The sequence below is a fragment of the Moschus berezovskii genome, chromosome 14 (assembly GCF_049115385.1).
Source record: "Moschus berezovskii isolate FMDL1 chromosome 14, NW_MosBer_1.0, whole genome shotgun sequence".
Classification (NCBI taxonomy): domain Eukaryota; kingdom Metazoa; phylum Chordata; class Mammalia; order Artiodactyla; family Moschidae; genus Moschus; species Moschus berezovskii.
The window spans coordinates 31,904,422-31,927,538 of record NC_142473.1 but is presented as its reverse complement, the minus strand read 5'-3'; the positions used below and the strand labels follow the sequence as shown (position 1 = coordinate 31,927,538).

The following is a 23,117-nucleotide window of genomic DNA, read 5'->3' as shown; positions in this document are numbered from 1 at the left end:
GGTGGCTGGGAACCAGGTGGGCAGAGGCTGCCCCCATTTGCCAGGTGAAATGGCATAGCTACAGCTTTTTCGCTACATGATCCTCTCCACTCTCATGGCGCCTGGCACAGAGCAGGCCTCTGGTAAAGGCTGAGTGAACTGATGCCATTGCTCAAAGGAGAGAAAAAACATGAGGCTGTCAAGGGACTGCCCCAACAGGACTGGGGCTTGGAAGAGAAAGGCAGACCAGAAGAGCTGAGAAATGGAGGAGCCTGGCCCCAGCTCTCGTTCTCAACATTCCTATCCAGAAAGAGGAAGCAGAGATGGGCCCAAGGACTGCATCTGGTTGTTTCTTTAATTGAATGCAAACTCATTCATAGAAAACAGAAATGCAACCATAGCATGGAAACAGACATTAAATGGAGCTCTGAAAAAAGATCCAGACCCTCCGCCTCTCCCCAGCCCGAGGGAGACCTATAAAAACAAGTTGAGGAGAATAAAACACATTCCCATCCCCAAGGCCGAGGCCTGGCCTGATCTCCCCAACCTTGGCATCTGGAAGAGACCAGGCAGGGCGAAAGAGCAGCCAGGGGAACCCGAGTTGGGGCAACTCAGTGTAAACTCAAGGTTTCGTACGTGTGCATGTGTGTGTAACAAAGAACTTGGCCGAAGACTGGGCGGAAACTTAGAAGCCAGCCCTGTGTCCCGGAGTGAGGCTGGACCAGGGACACAGGGGAAGGGCAAGCCCCTTCCCTGAGCCCCTAAGATAGGCACTGGGGCTCCTGTGGCCGTGGGGGAGCTGTGCTCTCTGTAACGCCCCTTCTTCGCCCCTGGACATTCTTGGGCAGTGTCAGATGGCACTGAAAGGCCCGCAAATGGGGCTTGGCAGGACTAAGGGCCTGGAAAGAGAAAGGAAGGAAAGGAGTGGGTTGCTTTTTCCTTCCAATCCTGGTTGCCAACATCAGTCACTTGGTGCCATCATCAGTCTGGGGGCTGACGGCATATTAAAGACCTCCGAATTCAACTCTTCAATCACAGGCCGTTCCCACGCTGCGGGCTTTGTTCCTCGTTGCTAAAGAACCAGCCCTGAGTGCAGGTCAGAGGGAGGCGGCAGCGCTGCCCAGGATCCCTTGCAGGCCTTAGCACCAAAAGCCCAGCACCAGCAGGCCAGCCCCCCAGATCCAACAGCTGCATCCATCCTGGCTGACTAGAGAGGGCAGTGATGGCAGGCAGGCGCAGACCCAGGAGAAGTGGAGTGAACTCTGGCACAAGATAGAGAATTGGGCCCCAAACTGGGGGCCCTGGAGTGGAAGCTCGGGCAAGGAGGGTGGGCTTCGGGTCCAGGCCAAGGGGGAAGGGGAAGGACGGCCAAAACGCAAGCCATGAATGTTCCTTCTGCAGAACGCCAATCGGACAGCTGATGGACGGGGACCCATGGAAGGCCCCAACACTGGGAAGAAAGCAGCAGTTTGGCCAACATTTGGGGTTCAAGGGGCACAGGCCTCATTCCTGGCAGAGGGCAGGAGCAAGGCTCAAGGTCACCCTGTGACTGTCCCAGGCCCAAGCCTGGTCTGGACCTCGCTGTCCCACCGCCCCTGGCACTGGGCGGTAGGGCTGGGACTCAGGCTCCTGGCACTATGGAACCTCCGGGCGGTGAGGCAGAGGAGCTCTGGGCTCCATGAGAGAAGTAAGGGGGCCCAGCTCCCCTAGAAGACATAGATCTTGTCCCGCTGCACGGTGTCCAGGTCGTCGTCCAGCGTCAGCAACACCTGGGGGGGGTGAGTGCGGAATCAAGCAAGGGATGGGAGGCCCCCTCTGCCTCCTGTCCAGTCCCCCCACCTACCAGGAACGACCCAAACATGGCGATGGAGGAGAGGAAGTGCCAGATGTCATGGTCGTCAAAGAAGTCGAGGAGGATGCAGTCCCGGTTGTGCTCCCGCGACTCTGCAGGGGTTTTCTGGAGAGGAACAGAACTGCTTGCTGACACTGCCCGGGCGAGGCTGAGCCAGACCTGCTCCCATCCACTGGAGAGCACCTCTGATGCCAGCCCCAGCCTCAGGCCAGGGAGCACCCTCTTTCAGGCTCACCCCTTGCCTTATCTCCCACATCTAAGAACTGGCCTTTAGTTGCAAACTTTTCCCTAAGGGCACTGGTCCTGATTCCCTTGCAGAGCTAGCAGGTCACCAAAGGCTCCTAACTGGTTCCCTGCCTTAGACCTCGCCCCCTGCGCCAATCAGTCCTCCAGGGCTTCTTCCAGCTCACTTTCTCTCCAAAACACTCAAGTCAGGTCAGACAAACCCGAGGACAACAGTAGCCATCACCTGCACCGCATGGTCCTCCACGCTCTCTCCCCAGCCTCTCTCCAGCCAGCACTGGCTGGACTGTGTCTGAGGACTGTCTGTGCCACACGCTGAGGCTGCAGAGATGACCAAGAGAGATCTGGTCTGTCCTCAAGGAGCTCACCGTCTCCACTCGCTCCCAAGCGAATGCATCATTGACCCCAAAGCTGCCTCCGTCTCATGGCTCAGTCATGGTGCCTCTGGGCCAGAGTCTTTAAGGCCAAGAGCAAGGTCCACCTCCTCTAAGAAGCTTTCCTGGACCTCCTAACTCACAGAAGTCTTTCTGCCTCCGACACATCCCCTCACTTGTCCTGTTACCCTTCATCTTGTGCATCATACTGCAGAGAAAAGCCAGGAACTTAGTCTCTCTGTCCCTGGAACTAGATTTTTAAGTGTTTCAAAGGGGACTTCCCTGGTGGTCTAGTAGTTAGGACTCTGCACGCTCATTACCTAGGACCTGGCTTCAATCCCTGGTCAGGGAACTAAAATCCCACAAGCTGTGCCGTGTAACCAAAAATAAATAAAATTGCTTCAAAGGCAGAGATCCTGCCAGCCTTAGTTCTGATCACAGCAGGTGCCCTGTGAGCAGAGGGAAGAACCTGACATCTCTGGCTTCAAAAGCCAGCTGCCACCACTGGCTGTGTGACCCTGGGCAGGTCACTTGTCTGTCTGAGCCCCAGCTGCCGCATTAGTAAAATGGGGATACCTCCACGCTGGTAAGGTCAATGACAGGAGGATTAAATGTGAAAGTGGCTGTTAAAGAGCACTGGCAATGCTCACAAACAGGTTTGAAAAGAGGCCTGTTTGTGGGCTCATGATGAGCCTGTAGCAGGAGGACGACTCACCTGCCAGGTGCTGAGGCCCTGGAAGAAGAAGAAGAGGGCGAAGCCCCAGACCACCGAGGTGCAAACGATGCAGAGCAGGGGGATGAGCTTGATCCTCTCCCCGCTCCGGAGCTGGGGGAACACAGAGAGACCGGCCTGAGGCCCAGCCCCACTGGGGGAGCACAACCAGCCTGAGGCCCCGCCCCACCGGGGGAGCATGGGGGAGACCAGCCTGAGGCCCCGCCCCACTGGGGGAGCACAACCAACCAAGCCCCGCCCCACCCGGGGAGCAGGGGCTGGAGACCAGTCTGAGGCTCCGCCCCCTGGGGGAGCACAACCAGGTTGAGGCCCCGCCCCACTGGGGGAGTACTAAAGAGACCGGCCTGAGGCCCCGCCCCACTTCCCCCCTGCCCTTCAAGCCGCTTCCCAGGCATTCAGGATGGACCCTTTAGGAAGCCTTCTCGGATTCATCCCATCACCCCAGGGCCTCACCTGTCCCCACACTGGCAGCCGGGTGTCCTCACCCCTGAGGTCCACCCTGGCTGGGCCTCCGTGTGCCCGTCTGCTGGGGGGTACAACTGGGGGCCTCCTCTCACACTGGATGGCACAAGGGCCCTGGGGAAGCCGCTGGCCTTCAGAGACCCAAGCCCACCACAGTCTCAGAGAGCCCCAGCTCAAGCTTTTCTGTGCTCAACGGGACTCTTGCCAGCTGTGTCCTGAAGTACTACCAGTTTCGTGGGCCGTACTGAGACTACAGAAGGGGCTCAGGAAACAGGTCTGAGGATGTGGTGGGCTTCCAGGGAGTGGTGGAAGGGACTAGCCTCTCCCCTCCTCAAAACTCAGTGGATGGAGAGGGACAGATGGCGACGGACAGAAAGATTACCCCTCCCTCCTGGTGCTGCCCCAGGCAGGCAGTGTCTGTGTCCCTCTCTTCAAAGCAGAGCGCTGGCTCGGCTGGCGGAGGAGGCTCAGCCCTACCCGCTCACCTTCATAATAATGTAGAAGGCAAAGTAAAGAAGCAGGTTGCAGATGCCAATGGCCAACAAGTAGGAGGCGAAATCGTTGGGACGCATGATGAGCCCATAGGCCGCCCTGGCAGGAGGGAGGATGAGCCAGTGAAGCAGGGGACCGCCAAGAGCAAGGAAGGGGCTCCCCCGCGCCCGCCCCTACCCTGTGTTTTATGAGGATGTGGGGCGGGGTTCAGAGGCCCACATAAGATTCTAGAACCCCAGGGGCCAACACCTGTCTCCTGGGCCCCCCGTCTCTCATGCCCATATTTGTCCACAGCCCCCAAAGGAGCCAGCGGCTGGCCAAGTCCGCAGCTGCCCACCCAGCCCAGGGACGCAGGTGATGGCTGGACTCACAGCGACCAGTTGATGATGTTGCCCATGACCAGCAGCACCATGCGGTCCTGGAGGGAAGCAGAGACATGGGCCTGAGAAACCAGCGAAAAGCGGAAGGAGGCCCGAGTCAGCGGCCCCCACCCCTCCCCACCCCCAGCAATCAACTTTGCCCCGCCCACCCCCCACCCCCCACTGGAGGAAGGCGTGCAGACAGGAGGGGCCGGGAGCTGGGCAGGTACCACGTAGAGAGGCCCGCTGCACTGCCGGATGCAGTCTGTGTAGAGCACGTGGAGGATGCGACGGCAGATCCCCGAGTCTGCGAGAAGGGAAGGTGCTCAAAGGCCCAGGCAGGCACCCTTTTGTCCCGGCCCCTGCGCTGCGCCAGCCAAGAGGGTCCAGGGCCTTCGGGGACACAGCTGTGCCAAGGCCTCATGAATTCCGTGCCCGGTGATTCTTCCGGGGTCTCCATGAGAGGGCAGAGCCCCAAAGTCTCCTGTGAGGCCAGGTCCCCGAGGCCCCCAACCCCAGCAGGCCCTGGGCAAGTGCTCACCCAGCTTCCAGCGGCCCATGTAATAGAGCTGTGTGCTGAGCAGCAGGGTGGCAGTGATGTGGATGACTGAGAAGACGATCCAGAACGCTGTGTTCCCCTTGCCGAAGACCTGTGGGGGCCCCCGAGGGCAGGGCTGAGGAACGCTGGGGAAGCCCCCTCCCTCCGCCCCAGCCTGCCCTTTTTCTGGGGGAGCTGGGCTGGCAGTGTGCCAGGCTGGGAGGGCGCCTGAGGGAGGGAGCAGGGGTCTCTCCAGCAGGGGTGGTGGCCGGGGGTGTGTGCACACGCGTGCACCTGTCCTCCAGGTGAGCAGAGTGGGCCGGGGCCTCACCACGCCCAGCACAGAGAAGAAGATGACGATGGCCAAGCAGGCGTAGGCGCTGTAGGCACTGGCGTTGATGTCTGGGTGCCGCTTCTGGTAGAGCTTCAGCATGCAGAGCCCCGCGATCATGTACATGAACGACGTGTCTAGGTGGAGGGATGGATGTGGCCATGAGCTGCGGAAACCTCCACTGAGCCCCGGCATGGAACCCAGTCCCCACACCTCGTCATGGCCACAGAGCGAGCTGGTGGCAGCCTGGCACCTGAACTCCAGCTCCTTAATTGTCCCTGCCACGCCACACTGCTGCCCCCTGGCTGTCACCCACAGTCTGACTTCCCCTGATGACAAGGACAACTCAGTCCAAGCACCCTGAGACTAGGGACTGTGTCTTAGCTATCTTTTTCTCCACAGAAAAGACTTGATAGATGCATGAATTAGCACTCAGATGCCAATTTTCTACACGCTAAGCTTCAAGGCGATCAAAGCAGTCAATCCTAAAGGAAATCAACCCTGAATATTCACTGGAAGGATTGATGCTGAAGCCAAAGCTCTAATACTTTTGGCCACCTGATGTGAAGCGCCAGCTCATTTGAAAAGACCCTGATGCTGGGAAGGATTGAAGGCAGGAGGAGAAGGGGGTGACAGAATATGAGATGGTTGGATGGCATCACCAACTCAATGGACATGAGTTTGAGAAAACTCCAGGAGGTAGTGAAGGACAGGGAAGCCTGGCGTGCTGCAGTCCATGGGGTTGCAGAGCCAGACAAGATTTAGTAAGTAAGCAACAACAGGATGTAGGTTCACACAAGTTCTCCAGCCCTAGAGTCTCCCATACAGCTGCATCTTGGGGATCTCAATCCTTGCAGGTGAGTGGGGAGGGCAAAGTCAGGCAGGTCCCTGTTCCAGGTTCAGCCAGTGAAGAGAGAGGCCCCACTCACCAAACTGGAAATTGGTATAGTTGGGGCAGACGTGATAGCAAGCGCTAAGCAGCCCCTCCATCATCAGGGCCGTGCCCATGGCGTAGAAGAGGCCAAAGTGTTTGGGGATCCCACATTCCTGTCGGGGGGGAGAAGCAAAGGGAGAGAGAGGTGAGGCGGTGAGGTGGGAAAGGAGGAAGGAAGGGGCCCTGAAGAGGGTGATCACGAGAGAGGAGTGGGAAGGGGACAGAGTGATTCAGGAAGGGCTGGGCTTTGATGGGCAGGGCTGGGCTGCGCAGGGTCACGCCTGCTGGCAAGGGTCTGGAGTGAGGCCTGGGCGGGCGGGGCGGCCAGGCTGCTCACCAGGGCGCAGAGGTCGTTGCGCAGCAGGGCCCGGTTGTGGTTGATCTCCCGTTGCAAGATGATGAGCAGGAAGAGCAGCCCCAGCAGGATGTACCCGAGGTTGCTGAGGATGTTGTTGAAGGCGCTGGAAGGGGCGACACGGGGCGCACTGTCTCGACCTCAGGCCCTGGGCCCCTTCCCCACCCGAGAGGTGGGCATTCACAGAGCCCCTGCCCCTCGCACCGGTTCACTGAGAGACAGAGAAGGGGGCCTCGCAAGACGATTCCCACCTGAGGTTGCCCAGCGGGTGGGCACAGAGGAAGTTGTAGTAGCAGATGTCCTGGTTCCCTGTGACATTCACCACCTGCAGTGGGAGCGGGAACAGGGTGGGGCAAGGGGGAGCTGCTAACTCTCCTGACTCAGACCACAGCCGACCCGCATTCACCACCAGCGAGCCCCGCTTCTAGTACAGTCACTGCTCTCCTCGCTAGGTGCGGCTGAAAACTCTCGAGGCATGGCCATGACTGAGGTTCCTGCCCCACGGCAGAGAAGAGGGAAGGGAAACTGAGACTTTCTCACCACTTCCGTTTCATGAAACCCCCACAAACCGGGGGAGGTGCCAGCAGGGCTACCATGCTGCCCCCATTAGGCAGATGAACCGACTGAGGCTCAGGGAGGCTGAGGGACTTGCTCAAGGCCACCCACCTGGTAGTGGGAGCTGGGACTGGGACCCTGGGACCGGGGCTTGCTCTGGAGCCTCAGGCTGGGAGGCTCTGCCTGGCAACGCCCCAGAGGCTGTGGCAGTCGCGCAGAGGCACTTAGCCGGGGCCCCGCCCGCTCACCGTCTGGTAGGTGATCACCAGTTGTACCACGGGAAGGGCGTAGAAGACGGCAATGGTGGCGATGTTCCTGGGGAGCGGGAGTGCGCTGGTGAGCTGGCAGCACCCAGAAAGAGAGCCGAGACCCCACCACCCTGTCCCGCCACACCCACTCACCAGAAGTAGATCTGGTACTTCTTCCGCAGGACACGTTTGTCCTTGCGCGCCAGGTCAGCCACGTAGAGGTATTGCTACGTGGGGAGAAGCTGGAGTGAGCCCCCTGCCCCACCGCCCTGGAAGGCCCTCTTGCCCCGGTAGAGGAGGACAAGGGGGGCCTCCCTCCCACTGGCCAGGGTTCTGGCGGGCAGGGTTTCAGAGGGTCCAGAGGCCTGGGAGCTGAGTCAGTGTCCCCGGAAGCTATGCTGCCCTAACAGAGCTCTCTCCCTTTGCTTTCCTAACATGCCACGGGCTGGGGGGTGGTGGGGGCAGGGGGCCTATGTGGGGCTGAACATAGACTCTCGCCTCCTTGTTAACAGGGCCAGCCCTCCTGGGCTCACACCTTGGTGCGAATGACATTCTTGTCTGAATCGATGTCGGCCAGAGTGTCATAGTCATCTTCCTCCACGGAGCTCATGGAGTCCAGTCGTGGCCGAGTGCACACAGGGTCTGGGGAGGAAAGTGGGAAAGGGTTACCAGGTGGGCACTGAACCCAGAGTCTGGGGCAACTGTCACAATTTCTAGGTGGTGGGATGAGGCAAATTGTGGGCTCAGAGTGGGGGTGGAGGTTGGCTCAGGCCTGGGGAAGAGGCCTCAGGGGCTCCCGAGTCCTGGAGGGGAGCCAGGATGGGCTCTGCAAACAGTCCACCCAGCGGGGACCGCTCAAGCCCTGGCCCTCACTGGGCTCTGGCTTCCAGGCCAGGACACTGAGCAGACCTCAGGCCCCAGACACGAGCAGCAGAGGCGAATCAGCAGAAGTCATGCTGATTAGAAGATGCCCAGTCGTGTGGGTTCTGAGAAGACACTGCCGTGGCCCCCGCTGGGAAAAGACCCAGTGGGCCCTGGGGTGCAGGCAAGGATGACAGGCTGCCTCTAAGAACAGCACCAGCTACATCATCCTGTTCTTTTCTCACGTCATCAGAAGCTTCCTCGCACACCCTTGCTGACCAAAACCCCCAGAGGCTGGGCCGTAACACCCTTGCCCACGAACCCCAGCAGGCCAGCAAGAGAGGCTCTGGGAAACACAGCAGCCGACCAACATCTGGCCTGGGGATAGCGGGGGTGCCAGCCCACCAGCATCAGGGGCCGGTGCCTGCTTACTTCAAAAGACACACGAGCTAGCAATTATCGGCATTAGACGGGCAAGCCGTGCACGAAGCATCTTTCTGGTCCTCGAGCCTCCTGGCTCCAGTCAACCACCCTGACAGCAGCTGATTGGCAGAGCAGCGCCCACCCTGCCCACATCTACCCATGGCAATGCACAGCTGCCGCATCTGGCCAAAGGGGAGGCGTCGCTTGAACTGGTCGTGCCCTTCAAAGGAAAGGGAGAGTTACCGGGGAAGCGGGGGCCAAGGAGGAAGAGACTAGGGAGGAGGAGGCAGGGAGACAGCAAGCCCTTCCCTGGTTCTAGCAGCTGGCAGAGGAGGCAACAGCAGCTAGCACCAGCCCGGCATCACACAGCCCTGCCCGCTTGGCCCACTCACCCTGGTAATTGTAGGACAGGTCCCCGGGGCCCGTGCTGTCAACCAGACCGTCGGTGGAGCCGGTGGAGCCAGAACCGTTCTCTGCAGGGGAATCGTAAGTGGTGAGGCCAGTAGAAGAGACCTCAGGGCAGGTGGCCCTGGACCCAACCCCAGGGGGCGCTGAGGAGGCCAATGGAGGTGGTGACCAGCAAGCTTGGGCCCTGACACCTACCAAAGGAGCCGTAGTTGTAGCCATCATAGGGGGAGCTGCCAGGAAAGGAGTCGGCCAGGACCCGAGGGTGACCTGCAGGGAGAAGTCAGGGACCCTTAGCCTTGGGAGCTGAGAGAGGCTGAAAGCCAGGGAGAAGAGGGCAGGAAGTCTCCAGAAAAGAGAGATACCAAGGACCATGGTGGCAGCAAAGAACAAGCAGCTATCATTCCAGCAAACACGGTGCTCTCCCACCACCACCACTACCTGCCCCAGTGGAAACATTCACCCCCTCTGTCCTTGCTGCTGCTAAGTCACTTCAGTCGTGTCCGACTCTGTGCGACCCCATGGACGGCAGCCCACCAGGCTCCGCCATCCCTGGGATTCTCCAGGCAAGAACACTGGAGTGGGTTGCCATTTCCTTCTCCAACGTGTGAAAGTGAAAAGTGAAAGTGAAGTTGCTCAGTCTTGTCCGACTAGTAGCGACCCCATGGACTGTAGCCCACCAGGCTCCTCTGTCCATGGGATTTTCTAGGCAAGAGTACTGGAGTGGCTTGCCATTGCCTTCTCCGCTGTCCTTGCTAGAGAGACTGCAATGTCAAGGAACTGACCATCTAAGTTACCAGAAGCAAGGACAGGCCCACATCGCCGGCCTGAGTCCCACACAGACCCCCCCTGAAAAACTTCCCTTTCCCGCCCACTCTGGATGCCAGCTCCTCTGCCCACAGCGCCTGGGGCTTACCAAGAAGAGAAGCTGAGAGAGAAGGTCCCAAGCAGGAGGGAGGATAGAGAGAGCGGGATAGAAGAAAGGGAAAGAGAACGAAAGGTTAATAATCCCATATGAGGTGAGCTGTGCTATCTGAAGCGGCAGACCAGGAGCGCAGACCCCGGCACCATGAATCAAGTGACGGCCTTTCAAACAGGCGTGTCAGAGACCGAGAGGCCCTCCGCCCCAGCCCCGTTCCCACCTGCACTGCCGGTCTGAACATCCCAAAGCCCCTGCCTCCTCCAGCCCCCAAGGGAACCATCCACCGCGACCCCCTCCACACCACAAAGCAGACAGCCCTCCCCACCCAGACCCTCTGCAGGTACCGCTTTCTGGGCAGGCTCGGTCCACGGCTACCAGAAGGCTCTTCTTCCTTTGCCTGCAGGGACAGAATCCAGAGGCAAAGCAGAAGAGTAGGAGGAGGCACCGTCTTCTGCGGGGGGCCGGCCCACCTTCCACCCTCTCCATCCCACAGCCCTGGCCTCCCTCCACAACCCCAGGGGTCCTCCCAGGCTGGAAGAAATGTGGGGTCTCCCTGCTGGGGAAGAAGGCTGAGGGGGAGGGGTTGGTCTCCAGAGGAGAGGCCCAGGGACCTGAGACCCTCACTGGGACCCGCCCTCCTGTGCCCCATGGAGGGAGCTTATCCAGGGGCGCTCAGATCCGGCCAGGCCATTTCCCCAACATCCCCTGCCTGACCCACCCTGGAGCAGGAGAGGGTCCAGCGGTTCCACTTTACCTCCAGTTTTCCCAACAGGCCAGGAGCACGGTAAGCAGGTAGAAGGAGAGAAATATGCCCAGGCAGAAGAGCATGCCGCCAACGTAGGCCTCCGCTGTGGGGAGGAGAGCGGGCAGGGAAACAGACCAGCGCTTTCCAAGCCTGCCTGGCACCGCACACGGGACCCAGCCTCATCTCTCCCACCTCTCCCCTCGGTGGAATGGCCCAGCCGGTGCAGGTAATACACCAGACTCGACATGGCTCCTGTCTGCTCGTGCACCTCCTTCTGCTAGAACTTTCTCTTCTAGTTCTTTCTCCTTGACTTAATCTTGAAAGCACAGGTGAGGCGCTGCATCCCCTAGGAAGCCTTCTCCACCCTGCCCTCCCACAGAGACCGTCCTGGGCTCCTCACAGCCCTCAGCATCCTACAGAGCAGCGGGCTCTAGGCAGGGGTGCCCTAAGGACCACAGGTGGAGCACCCGCCCTGGGCACGCAGAAGGGGCTTGAGACAAACGTGCTGAGTAAGGGCTCTGCGTCCAGAGAGGCAGCTTCTTTCCCCTCCCGTCACAATCTTTTATGTTTATCTTATATGTTCTACTTTACAAAGGGCTCTATTCAATCACTCAGTAAATATTTATTGAGTCTGACTAAAGGCCGAGAAGTTTCCTACCGATTTTGTAAGACCTACCAGTTTTGCTGAACCGACTTAGTGAGACTAACAAAGACTGAGAGATTCTAGTACTTCTGTTATAGAGATGGGGAAATTGAGGCTCAATGAAATCACCCTGCCAATAAAGGCAGACACAGATCTAGAACTCAGTCCTGCAATCTCTTCACTCATGGATGCTCCAAAGTACGCTACACTGGCACTCACCGCACTCCCATCATGAAGTCTGCCAAGAATACTCCTTCTTCCTACCCTGGCAGCCTGCTCGGGTAGGTCCTCCTCACCCGTCCCATTCAGAAAACACTCCCTACCCCAGGCCTGAAAGAGGAGCCAGAAGCCAGGCCATCCCCACTCAGCCACCCACACTCACACGTGACAGCTCTCGAGACCAGCACGGACAGGGTTTTCTGGCGGTGCCCTTGATCGACCGGTTCATCTGGAAGTAAAATGTCAAAATGGCAAACAAGCGTCTGCCTGGAGCTTGGGTAGAGTTGGTGGGATCAGGCCTGGACGAGTCTAGGGCCAAAAACCTATATCCTATCAGATCCAACAGCCATGCAGGCTCTTCTACCTCCCAGGAAGAGCCCAAGCCCTCTCCACCCCCAGCCAGGCCCAGGGCACAAAATGTACCTTCTATAAAGGGGTAGAAAGGCAGGGAGCCCCCACAGGCCTGGTCTTCAGTTTTCACCACCACCACCACGTAAAAGCTGTTGCTGGGGAAGTCCTTCCGCTGCAGGATGATGGCGATGATGATGGTGACGGTGGTGAGGACGACTGCTGTCATCACATCACCATCACCATTTGTCATCACCATCCCCACCCTCTTCTGAACAGACACTATGCTGAACACTTGGCATGTATATTATTTTAATTAATCCTCATAAAGATCCTCATGAGTAGGTACTATCATCATCCCTGTTGGATGTTAGCTTGGAGTCACACTGCCAGTAAGTGATACAGCCAGGATCATCTGACTTCAGAGCCCAAACCCAGTACCTACATTATTGCCAGGTGAGCAAATGTGGGTATGCCCACCATCGTGGAAGCCATGGGGGCCCTACTACAGTTTGAGCATCAGTCAGAAGAAAAAGTGGAGGGATCACGGTGCCTCCATCAGCTGCACGACTAGATGTCATGAGGTGAACATACGCCTCCCCCTCCCTGGCCCCAGCACAGGTTTTAGCCTTTGCCAAGAGCAGCCCTCATCACCAGCCAGTTGCAGGGAACGGGGCAGACGTGATAGCCATAAAGGGATTGAGATTCAGTGCTTGTAAATACCAGGAGACCCAAAGTCCTGGGGACTGGCACACCGAGACTCAGTCCTATGGCAGGTTAGGAATGGGACAGGGGCAAAGCGGCAAGGCTGAGGAAGGCTAATCACCTGGCCGCATCCCCCGTCGGGCCACATGCACTGCCTACCTGCACGGTGATGGCCGCCTTCTTGGTCATCGTCTGATACATGCCGATGAAGGCCACGTTGTTGTCTAGGTCATACACAGGACACTGCAGGGGGAGGAGAGCAGGGACAGATGGACAGGGTCCTGGGCCCTGGGCCCTCTCTTCAGCAGCCAGGCGCTCCACTGGTGGGGAGCGAAAGGGTCGCTGACTCACCAGCACATCCTGGATGGAGATCACTGAGCAGGGGAAGGCTGTGTTGGAGGCCACCTTGACGATGACCGAGTCCACTCCTTCCGGGAACTCATATTTGAAGTACTGAGGGCACAGGGAGGGCAGGGAGAGCCCCATCCCGTGAGGATGCTTTCTTGGCCCCTCTAGAAGGGAAGGGTGTGAATCCTCCCAGGGTTGGGCAGTGGAGACTCTCTGCAGAGAGAGGCCCTGACCACAAGCAGCAGCCCCATTTCCCACACACCACTCCCCTCAACCTCAGCTGGGCATGCAGGACAGTGCCCAAGAGGCAACTAGGAGAGATGGCCATCCAGCCCCATGTCTCTGCGCGTCCCAGGCTGTCTGTTCCCCACCACCGTGGGGCCAGGGCTCCCATCTCTATAGAATTCTCCATGGAGAGTACAGCCAACCTGAAACTCCTGGCAAAGACTGCTGGCCGCCCCCACCTCCAAAGTTCAAGCTTCCCCATTTCTCCCCCTGAGAGGTAGTAGACAGGGAGGTCTTACCTGGGGTTGCGCTGCCGTGGTGTTGAAGCTGAATGGCTCCCCGGTCCTGTGGGGCAGAGAAGAGCCGCCCCCCCGCCCCAGCACCATCACTCCCAGAACTTGGGGAGGAGGACAGTCCCACACGCCCCCTCCCTCTCCCCTGCAGACCTGAGCACGAAGTCGTCCATTCGGCTGACGCGGAGCTGGTAGGTGGTATTAACTGGTGACAGGGTGGACACATCCACGTAGAAGAACTGGACCTCGGACTCGTTCTTGGTGGGGGGTTGGCACAGCGTTCGCTCCACCTTTTGGTAGAGGTACTTGCGCTGGAACCTGTGGCCCGAGGCAGAGTCAGGACGTGACTGCGGTCCTGCCACTCCAGGGGAACAGGGCCCTCGATTCCTCCACCCTGGTCCCACTACCTCCTTACCCCACCCCTGCTGGGCTGACCAGCCTCCTGTCTCAGGGGATTGGGAGGAGAAACAGAGGGGTGCCAGGGTGGTCAGAGGCCTTGGACAAGGGTCCGGGTGAGGTTCTGATCAAGGCCTGGCCTGAGAAGACCCACCGCCACACCCCACCGCCACCCAGGTCCTACTCACATCCCTCGGAGGATCAGGGGCACTTGGAAGGACACCACCGCCTCCTTCTGGCGGACCACAAACAGCAAAGGAGCACCCTTCTGCTTGTTCAGGACATTCACGGACACTCTCACACCTTCCGTCTACAGGAGGACATGGAAATGCCCTTTGGTCAAGCCCATGGTGGCTCTAATTTCTGTCACGAGGAACACATGGCTCCAGAGACAGTGACCTCTACCCTTGCTCCATAGACCACTCTGTGCTTTCCCATCTGGGTTGGGCTGGGGAGATACCTAATGGCAACCCACTCCAGTATTCTTGCCTGGAGAACCCCATGGACAGAGGAGCCTGGTGGGCTACAGTCCACAGGGTTGCAAAGAGTTGGACACCACTGAGTGACTAACACACACACACACTGCTTCTGCCAGAGCAGCCCCCAGGGTCCAGAAGAGACTTAGAAGAGAGGACAGCAATCACAATGGAGACCTGAGGTATCCCCCAGGACACCCCACTTCTGTGAAAGTTCATGGTGTGCACATGTGCCCGTACACACATGCATGTACACACATGTGCATGCGGAGGGGCACAGGAGAGCAAGAGTGCTCTGCAGCCTCCTTCCTTGTGAGTCAGGAACACTGCTATTCCACGACTCATCTGGTGGCCAGAGGCCACACACAGGGAGGTGGGGAAACAGGACTTGTTGAAAGCCAAGAAGGCCAACTTCTATCCTCAGCCGGAAAAGTCACTTCACATCTCTGAGCCTCACCTTACCCCCTCTATATTAAATGGAGACATGGCCACTCTTGGCACTATGAAGGAAAGGATATAGGACACTCAGAGCTTAAGGAAAAAGAATAAAATTAAATGAATCTTGGGAATGCTTGTTTTTGGGCTGCTGAAACCCAAACTCAGAACAGCACTCCCCTGAGGGGTAGAGGCCACAACCCTCAGGGTAACCCCACATGTGGGGGCAAACAGAGACAGGACTCGAAGCTGGATGAGATCAAGCTTCAGAGAACCAAGCACTGAAGGCAGACCCTGGCCTGCCATCGAAAGCTAATACCTGCCTATTCTGGAAAAAAAAAATCAGATTCTCATTCTGAACCCCACTACTTCTTAGTAAATCCAGTCCTGCTGAGAGCTGAGTCGGAGACCATCAGCCAGGCTGGGGCAAGAGTTCTCCCAATTTCAGCCCCACCTTGGGTCTGAACCTCCCAGACCCAGCTGTGTCGGGTGCTCAGCTCACAGGTGGGGAGGAAATGAAAGAGAAAGCAGGGTGGGGAAGCTTCTCCATGGTAGGCAAACTCCCTCTCCTCTCCCACCCACCCTGGGGTTGGCTGTATCCCCACCACCTTCAATTTACAAGGCCATCTGGCTTTCCAAGGGAGGATGAGGGCTGGGAAGGTCCCAGCAGTTACAGCAGCCTGGAAAGTCCTGCATTCATTTCCCCAGGGAGTCTCAGCCATAAGCAACCCCCAACCCCTGGGCAGAGCCTTTCAGCTTGGGTCAGTCTCATTCTCCTGGGGTTTTCTGAGCCAAGCCCAGTAGCAAACCTGCTTCCTTGCTCCCAACCCACAGCACTGTCAAGATTCTGGGTGTTGGGTAGGGAGCGAGGCCAGTCCTGCTCAGACTACAGCTGATGGAAAGGAAGTGATCAAAAAGAGAAGGGGGGAATGAGGCAACTTAAGAAACCCGTCCCGGGTAGCTTCAGAACAAACATCCCCAGCACAGGAGGATACTGCTGGCAAGAGGGTCCAGTGTGGTTCTGGAAAACCCAGAGGGGCCGCTGTTCTTGGGAACTGACAGAGCCCTGGTCGGCTGGCTCGCCCCACTCGCCACCAGCCCCGGAGCCCAGCCCCTTCCCTCACCCGGTTGCGGGTCACGGTGTGGTTGAAGGTGTAGATGTTGACCAGCTCGCTGTTGACCTCATCCACGTAGGTGCGCTCAAACTCCGCGTCTTTCTGCGAGACGTTCTTAGGCCCCAGAACTCCCAGATGGCTCTCGACCGAGGCCACCAAGAGAGCCAAGAAGGGCAAGCCCAGGGCGAACATGGCCCCGGCAGGGTGGCAGCGGCGGCGGCGGCGGCAAGCGACAGGACACCTCCAGGGCGGGCTGGGGCTTGGGCCGCAGCTTCCAGCATCTCACCAGGACCAGAACTTTAACCCCGGCCCGAGATTAGGAAGCGTCCCCTCCCTGGAACCGCAGAGGCGCTCTCAGGGACCAGGGAGGGGACGGGGCGGCTGGGGGCGGGAGGGCCGGGGGAAGGGCGACGGGCCTCAGGAAGGCGCCCCAGCTCGCCGGGGGCCGAGCGCGGCCGGCAGACGCGGTGGGCGCCCGCCGGGGATGTGACAGCCGGGAGGCGGCTGGTTGCTGGGATCCTAGAGACGCCGCCTGGGAGAAGGGGGAGCGAGGGAGGGACGGGAAGCCGGCGGCCGGGCCGACCGCGAAGGGGCGGACAGCCTGAGGGTGAGGGGCGTGATGGGAGGTAGCGACCCGACGCCGCGCGGCGCCGCCAGTTCTTTCGGGCGCCGGCCCTTTAAGGGCGGGCAGACGCGGCGGCTTCGGCGCTCAGAACTCCGGGGAGTGAGCGACGCCGCGGGGCGGTAAACAGAGGGACTGCGGCCCGCCCGCTGACGTCAGGGGAAACTGACACGGATTTAAAGGGCCAGGGCTCGAATTGGGTCTTAAAGGGGCCGCCGCTTTCCAGCTGGAGGCCTTCTCCCACTCCTATCCTGTTGCCGCCTCCTCTTTCATTATCTTTCCCGTCTCTGAAAGGTCACTTTGGATTAGATGATGGCTCCGTGAAGGATCTCCAAGAATTGGATTCTCGTTGACAGATTCTCATTCTCAAATATAAGGATTACCCTCACCCCTTCAACGCTGCCATTACCATTAACACACCTGGGCCTTTTTTTTTCCTCCCAATGATCCTCAGAAAAGAAAAATTTCTAAGAACTAGGAAACAGCCCGCGGAGGGGGAGCCCAGACAGAACCTCCAGAGGAACACTCTCGCCTCCCTGAAGCGGCCACATAGCTTCAAAAGATGCCTTCAATGTTTGCCTTTCTCTCTGATGAGGCAGCTGCAAAGCTCATTGAAAGACAGTGACTTTCTAAATTGGTGAAACCTTTTCTACAAATTATTTTTGCACCATATCTTAAGAAGCTTAAAGAGCTTTACACTCTTTGACTCAGTAATTCCTCTTCTGGGGCACTATTCTAAGGAAATAAGAAATACAGATTAAAAAATTGTGTGGGCAAATATGCTTATCACTGTGATACTTCAGTTCAGTTCAGTTCAGTCTCTCAGTCGTGTCCGACTCTTTGCGACCCCATGAATCACAGCACGCCAGGCCTCCCTGTCTGTCACCAACTCCCGGAGTTCACTCAAACTCATGTCCATCGAGTTGGTGATGCCATCCAGCCATCTCATTCTCTGTCGTCCCCTTCTCCTCCTGCCCCCAATCACTCCCAGCATCAGAGTCTTTTCCAGGGAGTCAACTCGTTGCATGAGGTGGCCAAAGTATTGGAGTTTCAGCTTTAGCATCAGTCTAAAGGAAACAGCTTAAATGTCCACAATGAAGGAGTGGTTAAGTGTACTATTATCATGAAGCCATGGAAAGTGACGCCTAAGACTTTAAGGAATATGCAAGCAAAGAATTCAGGATATGACACTATATAAACAGTAAGTTTTCCAAATACATAGAAAAACATTGACAAATGCATGAAATTTAGTAATGAGTATCTTTGAATTACAGGCTTCCCAGGTAGCTCACATGGTAAAGAATTTGCCTGCAGTGTGGAAGATCCGGGTTTGATCTCTAGATTGGGAAAATCCCCTGGAGAAGGGAATGGCAACCCACTCCAGTATTCTTGCCAGAGAATTCCAGACGGAGGAGCGTGGCAGGCTATAGTCTATGGGTCACAAAGAGTCAGACACGACTGAACAATTCACACACACACATCTCTGAACTACAGGTGGCCTTTTAAATAACATATAATTTCCCTCTAATTCCAGAATATAGACAAGTACCAAAAAGAAAGAGGGAAAGAAAGAAATGAGAAATGGAATATTTCGTGTCATGTCAGTAAACAAGGATGCCACAGTCATCAGCGATTCAGGGCCTCCAAAAGTTAACTCCTGAGCCCTAAGGGCACTGAAGAAGAATACCTGCACAATCTGCAGCCCTTAGACTGCAGCCACTCTCTCTAGTAAGCACTGAAGAATTTAGTCAGTTCAGTTCAGTTCAGTCGCTCAGTCGTGTCCGACTCTTTGCAACCCCATGGACTACAGCAGGCCAGGCCTCCCTGTCCATCACCAAGTCCCAGAGCTTGCTCAAACTCATGTTCATCGAGTCGGTGATGCCATCTGACCATCTCATCCTCTGTTGTCCCCTTCTCCTGCCCCCAATCCCTCCCAGCATCAAAGTCTTTTCCAGGGAGTCAACTCGTTGCATGAAGTGGCCAAAGTATTGGAGTTTCAGCTTTAGCATCAGTCCTTCCAATGAACACCCAGGACTGATCTCCTTTAGGATGGACTGATTGGATCTCCTTGCAGTCCAAGGGACTCTCAAGAGTCTTCTCCAACACCACCGTTCAAAAGCATCCTGAGGAATTTAGGATGTGAAAAACGCAGAATACTGGCCCCAGATAGCTGAGACGGATATGAAAGCAATGAGCCCAGACTCTTGCATCTTTCCATACACAGAAAAGCACTGAATTCCTTAACTCGGAATGTCTGGTTTTCTTTAATTAACAATAATCTATCCAATTAAAATAAATAAGTAAAAATAATCTTTTGATGTTCAGACTACCTACCCTTTGTTGCAAAGCTTCTATATAACCTGGCACCTCTGCTCACCTCCTTGAAGCAGTTCTCTCAGGATTCCTTGAGATACCGCCTCCCTGGTTTAAGTCCTAAAAATTTCCTCCAAATAAAACATAACTCTCAACTTTAAGGTTGTGACTATTTTTTAAGTCAATAGAAAGGTGGACTTCCCTGGTGGTCCAGTGGTTAAGAATCTGCCTACCAATGCAGGGGTTACAGGTTCAATCCCTGGTCCAGGAAGATTACACATGCCACAGGGCAGTTATTCTGTGCACCATAATTACTGAGCCCCACACTCTAGAGCCTGGGAGCTGCAACTACCGCAGCCCATGTGATCCCATGCTCTGCAACAAGAAGCCACCACAATGAAAAGCCTGGGCACTGCAACTAAAGAGTAGCTCCTGGCTACTTGTTGTTCACTGCCCAGTGTGGAGAGTCAGTGTAGATTTCCATATTCCAACGAGACTTCAGCTCTTCTCTCATTGCAACCCCCCTGGTCCCCCAGTAAATCTGGGACTCTAAGAAATACTCTGACCCTGAGCTTGAGCTCCCCACTGAGGCTGATGTGACTTAACTGGTCTACCTGTGCCAAGAAGTTTCCTGGGTGCTGTGAGGATCACAAGTTGAGGACCAGAGCATCTTTGCCACAGGCTGGTTGGTGCTGCAGCTGTAATGAATAAGCCCAGGCTGTGCTTGGGGAAATAGTGACAGACTTTATTTTCTTGGGCTCCAAAAACACTATGGATGGTGACTGCAGCCATGAAATTAAAAGACGCTTGCTCCTTGGAAGAAAAGCTATGACCAACCTAGACAGCATATTAAAAAGCAGAGACATTTAGTTTGCTGACAAAGGTCCATCTAGTCAAAGCTATGGTTTTTCCAGTAGTTCTGTATGGATGTGCGGGTTGGGTGATAAAGAAAGCTGAGCGCAGACTAATTGATGCTTTTGAACTGTGGTGTTGGAGAAGAAAGACTCTTGAGAGTCCCTTGAACTACAAGGAGATCAAACTTGTCCATCCTAAAGGAAATCAGTCCTGAATATTCATTGGAAGGACTGATGCTGAAGCTGAAACTCCAATACTTTGGCCACCTGAAGCAAAGAACTGACTCATTGGAAAAGATCCTGATGCTGGGAAAGATTGAAGGCAGGAAGAGAAGGGGATGACAGAGGATGAGATGGTTGGATGGCGTCACCGACTCAATGGACATGAGTTGAGCAATCTCCGGGAGTTGGTGATGGACAGGGAGGCCTGGTGTGTTGCAGTCCATGGGGTTGCAAACAGTCGGACAGGATTGAGCAACTGAACTGAACAGAACTGTGCTTGGGATGGGGAGAAATGTCCCAACTCTGCCTCAGGTTTGGGGGAAACATGTGCCCCTTGGCCTTTTCAAATGCACATGGAGACCCTACATACAGTTGTTTGTTTTTTTTTTTTAGTATTTATTTATTTGGCTGTGACAAGTCTTAGTTGCGGCACGTGGGATCTTCAGTCTTCATTGCCGTACACAGGATCTTTTAGTTGCAGTACGTGAGATCTAGTTCCCAGACCAGGGCTCAAACCCAGGCCTCCTGCATTATGAGCGCAGTCTTAGCCACTGGACCACCAGGGAAGTCCCTACATTCAGTTCTTGAATCCCAGCTTCTAGAGGTGGAGGAGGACAGGAGAAGGGGGCAACAGAGGATGAGATGGTTGACTGGCATCACTGACTCAATGGACATGAGCATGAGCAAACTCCAGGAGACAGTGAAGGACAGGGAAACATGGGGTGCTGCAGTCCATGGGGTTGCAAAGAGTCTGACACGACTGACCGAACACCACCAAGAGGTGGAACTCAGGAATGTGCATTTTAAGAAACACTCCAGAAGGCTGCTATGCACAATCAATTTTGACAACTACTGCCCTGGGGGCCAAACAACTTTGGCCAATCAATATTCCTGCTTGCTCCCTTTCTCTGGGCAACATCTCGGGAGAAATCTATTCAAATAAACCCAGAAGGGAGTCTTCCCTTTTTCAAGGTCTCCAGGGCTTGAGCTCTGAGACAGGGTTGGGGGTGGAGGCGGGGAGCAGCCCTGGATTTTCTTGCTGTTCTCAGGTCTGCAGAACTTTCCTCAGCCCTGCTGCCCCACCCATGGCTGGTAGGAGGTTCGAAAGTGGGGGAGGGGGAGAGTCGGCACAAGCTTGTTATGAATAGGGCCTTTCTGACGTCTGGCAGCCCTGAGTAGAGAGAAGACTTTTTTGTTGGCTGCAGCAGTCAGCATAAAAGAAGGGCAGTACCGGGTCTCAAAGCCAGACTTCTGAGTGCAAAGAGACTTCAAGTCCTGAGGGCAGACCCCCTGACCTTCTGTACAGGTCCAGCCACTGCATTCTCTGCCATGTTTTATAAAAAGCCCAACCCCAGCCCTGGTGATGAAGTGGGGCAGGGTGGGGTCACAAGGCTGGAAGACTTTCATTTCCCTGTGGGCCATCCTTCTCAGCCTGAATGTAGAAAGGACCTGGGAAATGGGACCATTCACCAGACAGCTGACCAGGTCCCCAGCTTTCCATGAGTCCACCTCCATTATCTGTCACAGGATTTTCAAAGTTTGGAGCAAGAGGACAGGGAGGAAACTTTGGCTGGCTCAAGGGTATTGTTAAAATGACCTTAAGATTCACCGGAGAAGGAAATGGCAACCCACTCCAGTACTCTTGCCTGGAAAATCCCATGGACGGAGGGGTGTGGTAGGATACAGTCCATGGGGTCGCAAAGAGTCGGACACAACTGAGTGCCTTCACTTTTCAAGGAGGAAAAATTAGTAGGAATCTTTCTGAGCTTCTGGAATGAGGCTTACAGCCTTTGAAGATCAGTACGTTTGTATGTGGGGAGAAACCATAGCTGTGTTCATGAGTTAGCAAATAGCAGTCAGTTTTGATGTCATGTAGGGTGAACCCCTAAATAGAAATCTCTTTGCACTCAGAAAACACAGCCCAAAGAAGTTATTTGTTCTGAGTTCTTTTGGAGATATTTTACGTTCAATCTCAGGGTCTGTGGACAAAAATGGGAAACTTTGAACATTCCTGACAAGTTGTCACCTAAGGAGTAAAGTTCTTTATCTCTCAGATAGTCCTAGACCATCCATGATTTCAAGATATTTCTCTTTGTTAAGTATTCCTGGTTGACCTAAATGCCTTCCTGACTTCCTAACCACCTCCTCTGTTTGAGTTGTGCAACAGTGAATTAAATGTGCTTTCCAAAAAGAATTGGCCTAAAAAAAAAATAAAGATTCACTAAGAGCAGGATGCTGTAGGAAGCCCAGTAAATGGATCAGCTGAATTCGATCAAATAATTGAGGAATCTAGGGCTAGGTGGTGGCCGTCCCTGTGGGTGGGTGGCAGAATCACATCAGACTTTAGAATAAAGTGATGGTATAACTTTAGCCCGGAAGAAAAAGTTGCAAAACCAACCCTTCTGAAGGAAACGAACTTGAATTTCCCTGTTTCCATTGTGACTGTAGAAAGGGCTCAGTTTATCTACTCAGAACTCTGATGGAATCATCCTGGATACAGGCAGTCCTGGAAACAAGAGTATATAGCTCTTCTTTCTATCAGGTTTCCCTGGTGGCTCAAACAGTAAAGAATCTGCCTGCGATGCAGGAGACCTGGGTTTGATCCCTGGGTTGGGAAGATCCCCCAGAGAAGGGAAAGTGTACCCACTCCAGTATTCTTGCCTGGAGAATCCCACGGACAGAGGAGCCTGGCAGGCTACAGTCCATGGGGTCACAAAGAGTCAAACACGACTGAACGACTTCACTATCATGTAATTTCTGTTCTTTCCCAGGGCTGCCTTCCTGTCTGTCTCTCCTTCAAGGATTATAAAAAGACGGTGCACAGTAGATTAGGAATCAGTTAAAAATACAGTATTAATTCTGTCCTGGGGATAAGGTCTCAGACCCGTCCCACGGCTTCATGGTGTTGTGGGAAAAGCAAGGACTTTGATGATATAAAGTTCTGTGTTTAATTCCCTGCATTGTCCATCTTAGACAATTTACACTTTCTGAGCCTTCAGGATCTACCTCTCATCTCAGTCATGTGCTCCTAAACACCGCACAGTGGAGCTGGGCTTGACAGCATTCATCATTCTAGACTATTGTCTAAAGAG

At 55.5% G+C, this 23,117-nt stretch overlaps 1 protein-coding gene across 1 annotated transcript; it reads right to left on the bottom strand.

Moving 5' to 3' along the window:
* Positions 1–320: 320 nt before the first annotated feature.
* SIDT2 (SID1 transmembrane family member 2) lies at positions 321–16,742 on the bottom strand. Its single transcript, XM_055423077.2, has 26 exons — positions 16,024–16,742; positions 14,177–14,298; positions 13,746–13,910; positions 13,599–13,644; positions 13,078–13,179; positions 12,886–12,969; positions 12,097–12,196; positions 11,837–11,902; positions 10,821–10,914; positions 10,411–10,463; positions 9,343–9,414; positions 9,132–9,212; positions 7,991–8,097; positions 7,609–7,682; positions 7,456–7,522; positions 6,904–6,977; positions 6,635–6,758; positions 6,293–6,410; positions 5,364–5,500; positions 5,036–5,144; positions 4,725–4,801; positions 4,507–4,553; positions 4,129–4,234; positions 3,164–3,274; positions 1,823–1,936; positions 321–1,748 (listed from the first exon to the last, which is right to left on the bottom strand). Exons 1-26 carry the CDS (start codon positions 16,204–16,206, stop codon positions 1,686–1,688), a joined length of 2,496 nt encoding a protein of 831 aa, XP_055279052.2. The 5' UTR covers positions 16,207–16,742; the 3' UTR covers positions 321–1,685.
* Positions 16,743–23,117: the final 6,375 nt, after the last annotated feature.

Excerpts from the sequence above, each read along its gene's own strand:
- SIDT2 (XM_055423077.2), bottom strand. The coding sequence starts at position 16,206 with ATGTTCGCCCTGGGCTTGCCCTTCTTGGCTCTCTTGGTGGCCTCGGTC. Across the intron at positions 13,645-13,745 it reads ATGGACGACTTCGTGCTCAG|GACCGGGGAGCCATTCAGCT; the intron begins GTCTGCAGGGGA and ends TCTGCCCCACAG. Across the intron at positions 13,180-13,598 it reads CCACGGCAGCGCAACCCCAG|TACTTCAAATATGAGTTCCC; the intron begins GTAAGACCTCCC and ends CTGTGCCCTCAG.